The 2986-nt window shown below is 43.0% G+C and overlaps 1 protein-coding gene across 1 annotated transcript; it reads right to left on the reverse strand.

Moving 5' to 3' along the window:
• Nucleotides 1–371: 371 nt before the first annotated feature.
• Nucleotides 372–2672, reverse strand: LOC149109944 (uncharacterized). The gene has a single exon (XM_089291511.1). It carries the CDS (start codon nt 2670–2672, stop codon nt 372–374), a length of 2301 nt encoding a protein of 766 aa, XP_089147637.1.
• Between the last annotated feature and the right edge of the window lie 314 nt (nt 2673–2986).

Consider the following 2986-nt stretch of genomic DNA (forward strand, 5'->3'; position numbering starts at 1 on the left):
TGTTCGGCGTAGTTGAGCTTAAATGAGAGGTAGAGCTGGGTGTCATCAGCGTATAGATGGTAGTTAAGTCCGTGCCGTTTGATGATGTCCCCGATGGGCGATGTGTATAACAAATACAGGATTGGCCCTAAACGGATCCCTGGGGAACACCGTAGCGAAGTTCTTTCATCTCTGACTTGGTTCCGTCAATCATCACAAACTGTTTTCGGTCTTGAAGATAGGATCGAAACCATTTTAGCGCATTTCCTTTCACGCCGTAGCGTTTTTCCATTCTTTCTAGTAGCAGTTTATGGTCGACGGTATCAAACGCCGCAGACATGTCCAACAGTAGCAGGATAACGCATTTCTGATTATCTATCTCACAGAGAATGTCATTTTGCACCCTCAGGAGAGCAGTCTGATTCCTCTAGATCATTATTGCGTAGATAGTCGCTCAATTGACAAGATACTGCCTTTTCAATTATCTTAGATACAACCTTCAGATTTGAGATAGGTCTAAAGTTTGAATAATCCTCAGAGTCCAGGTTGTCCTTCTTCAGCTTCGGTTTGATCATTGCTTCTTTCAGTGCAGCGGGCATAGATGCTGATTGGAGAGACATGTTAACGATGTTAGTTAACACCGGTAGAATAGTTGATTTACATTCCTTAAGAATAGAAGCCGGTATAGGGTCAAGATCAGAGGATTTTTTACCGATTTTGTCCACAAAACTTTCAATCTCTCTTTCTGACATCACCCTGAACTCTGTGAATTCGGCTTGACATGGCTGTTTGTATGCTTCGCAGGACTGGGTACCAGAAGTCACTTCTTTGGATAGCTCCGTTCTTATGGATGCTATCTTCTTGTCAAAAAAGTCGGCATAATTGTTCGTAAGCACAAACGTTGAGGGTGCGGTCGGATAGCGTCCATCTACTCTGCGGTGTAATAGCTTGTCGACTGCGTTGAAAAGTATTTTTGGATCTGATGCATTCTCTGAAATAATAGATGAATAGTATGAAGCCTTTGCGTCCCTTAGCATTTTGTTCACTACCTGGCACTGGTCGACAAACATCTGTCTGTCGACGCACAGTCTCGACGATCGCCAGTGGCGCTCCAGCCTTCGACGTTTTCTCTTGGCGTTACTAATACCCTCATGGTACCATGGTGCTGATGGACGGAGAGTTATCATGCGTCGTTTTAAAGGTGCATGCCTTTGAAGTATTTCCGTCAGAGTATTTTCGTATTTTTCAGTGAGATCCATAAGATCAAAGGCGTTGGTTGTCAGGAGGTCAGATTGCTTTAGGTCGTCATTAAAACTGACCATATTTACCGAGCGCAGTTTACGATAACTAATTTCCATTCGTTCCAGAGGTGGTTTCTTTAGGCGTAGCTTGCAGTGTACAGCAGAGTGATCGGACAGCATTGGATCGCGTATTTCAACGCTAGTAACTAGCTCGTCCTCGGCCCTAGTTATGATCAGGTCTAAGGTGTGGCCTTTCTTATGGGTGGGTCCATTTACATGCTGGACTAGACTGAGCGATTCTAAGATCTTGTTAAATTTTACAGTCTCCAAATTGCTGATTTTATCCATGTGATAATTGAAGTCACCCACTATTAGAAGGTTGCCAGGGGAAACAACGAACTGTTCTGCGAGGGTGCAAAATTCTTCAAAGAATAGAGAACAATTTAATTGATTTCCCTTGGATGGAGGCGGTCTATGGATAGTTACAATTCTTATAGAACCAGTGGAGCATGTCGTCACAATGTCCAGGTATTCGAAGGAGCTGAAATTTGTCTGGGTTTGTTTCGTGACTTTCATTTGTTTCTTTATTAGGAGACCAACTCCTCCCCCTCGTGAGTTTTTCCGTGGAACATGGTAGAAGCGGTATCCGGTTGGACAAACTTCAGTAATTGAAAAATTATAGTTTTCATTATTGCGCAGCCATGTCTCAGTCACTGCAAAAATATCCACGTTATTGCCGACTGCATAATCTTTTATCGCAAGTTCCTTCTTGTTGATCGATCTAGTGTTCAATAAACAGAAGTCGATTGGTATAATACTATTCTGCAGATTTTTGTTTGAGCATCTTATGCTGGTAAGATTGTGCCAATTCACTCCTCTGGAGCAGCAATTTTTGGAGCCAAGGGTGACGTTGTGTGACACAGTGGTGGGCCGTGATGCATGGCTACGTTCGGCTTGCGATGAAACAATGACCGGTATTGTTCTGTTCACAGAAGGCCCGGGATTTAGCTTGAATGTCAGATCGCCAATTAATTCCATGTTGAAAGCGGCGGAGCTGTTGGGATAATAAAAACATGGTCTTTTGTGTCTTTTCATCCTATGCCGCTTTGGTAAATACCTGTGTAGAAGATTATCAGTGATTGCGTAATTATCCATCCAGCCGTGTGGTATGCGCGTTGTAAACAATACATCATTGCTTGAGTACAAAGCGAAATCAAGAAAATTTTCTTTGTACGAAATTCCGTCACCTTGAAACCACCAAGTCGCTTGTAGTCCAGAAGTAAAATTCCGTATTTCCTGAGTGGATAAATGGTCTTGAGTCTTGAAACTTTCCCACACATGACCTTTTTGGCTTAGACCATCTGCCAAGTACTTGTATTCCGTAACCGAGCATCTTAAAAGCACTAAAATGGCTAAGAGCAGGCAGCTTCTATAAATACGTCTTACCCTCATTACGAAAGCAAAGTTTCGAGCTTCTAGGCCCAAATATAGCCCCACTTCACTTGAAAAGTGAAAGATGAGCCGAGTCCGCCTTACGCACATCGTGATTTTGACCAACTTCGGCTCGATTTGCCGGAAATTAGGGAATATTTTCCAGTTCTGTGGACTCTAAACTTATTCCTGATGGCCTTGGTTTGCAGTGAAATGGACACAGCAAAACTTTTTGAACGCTTATCTTCGAGCTTCTGGCCTAAAATATAGCCTAACTTCACTTTAAGATTGAAAGAATAGCTGAGGCCGCCTTGCGCGCATCGTGATTTTGACCA

This window comes from Orbicella faveolata, unplaced genomic scaffold (genome assembly GCF_042242905.1).
Source record: "Orbicella faveolata isolate gen_17 unplaced genomic scaffold, um_ofav_v1 contig_24, whole genome shotgun sequence".
Taxonomy (NCBI): domain Eukaryota; kingdom Metazoa; phylum Cnidaria; class Anthozoa; order Scleractinia; family Merulinidae; genus Orbicella; species Orbicella faveolata.

Excerpts from the sequence above, each read along its gene's own strand:
- LOC149109944 (XM_089291511.1), bottom strand. The coding sequence starts at position 2,672 with ATGAGGGTAAGACGTATTTATAGAAGCTGCCTGCTCTTAGCCATTTTA.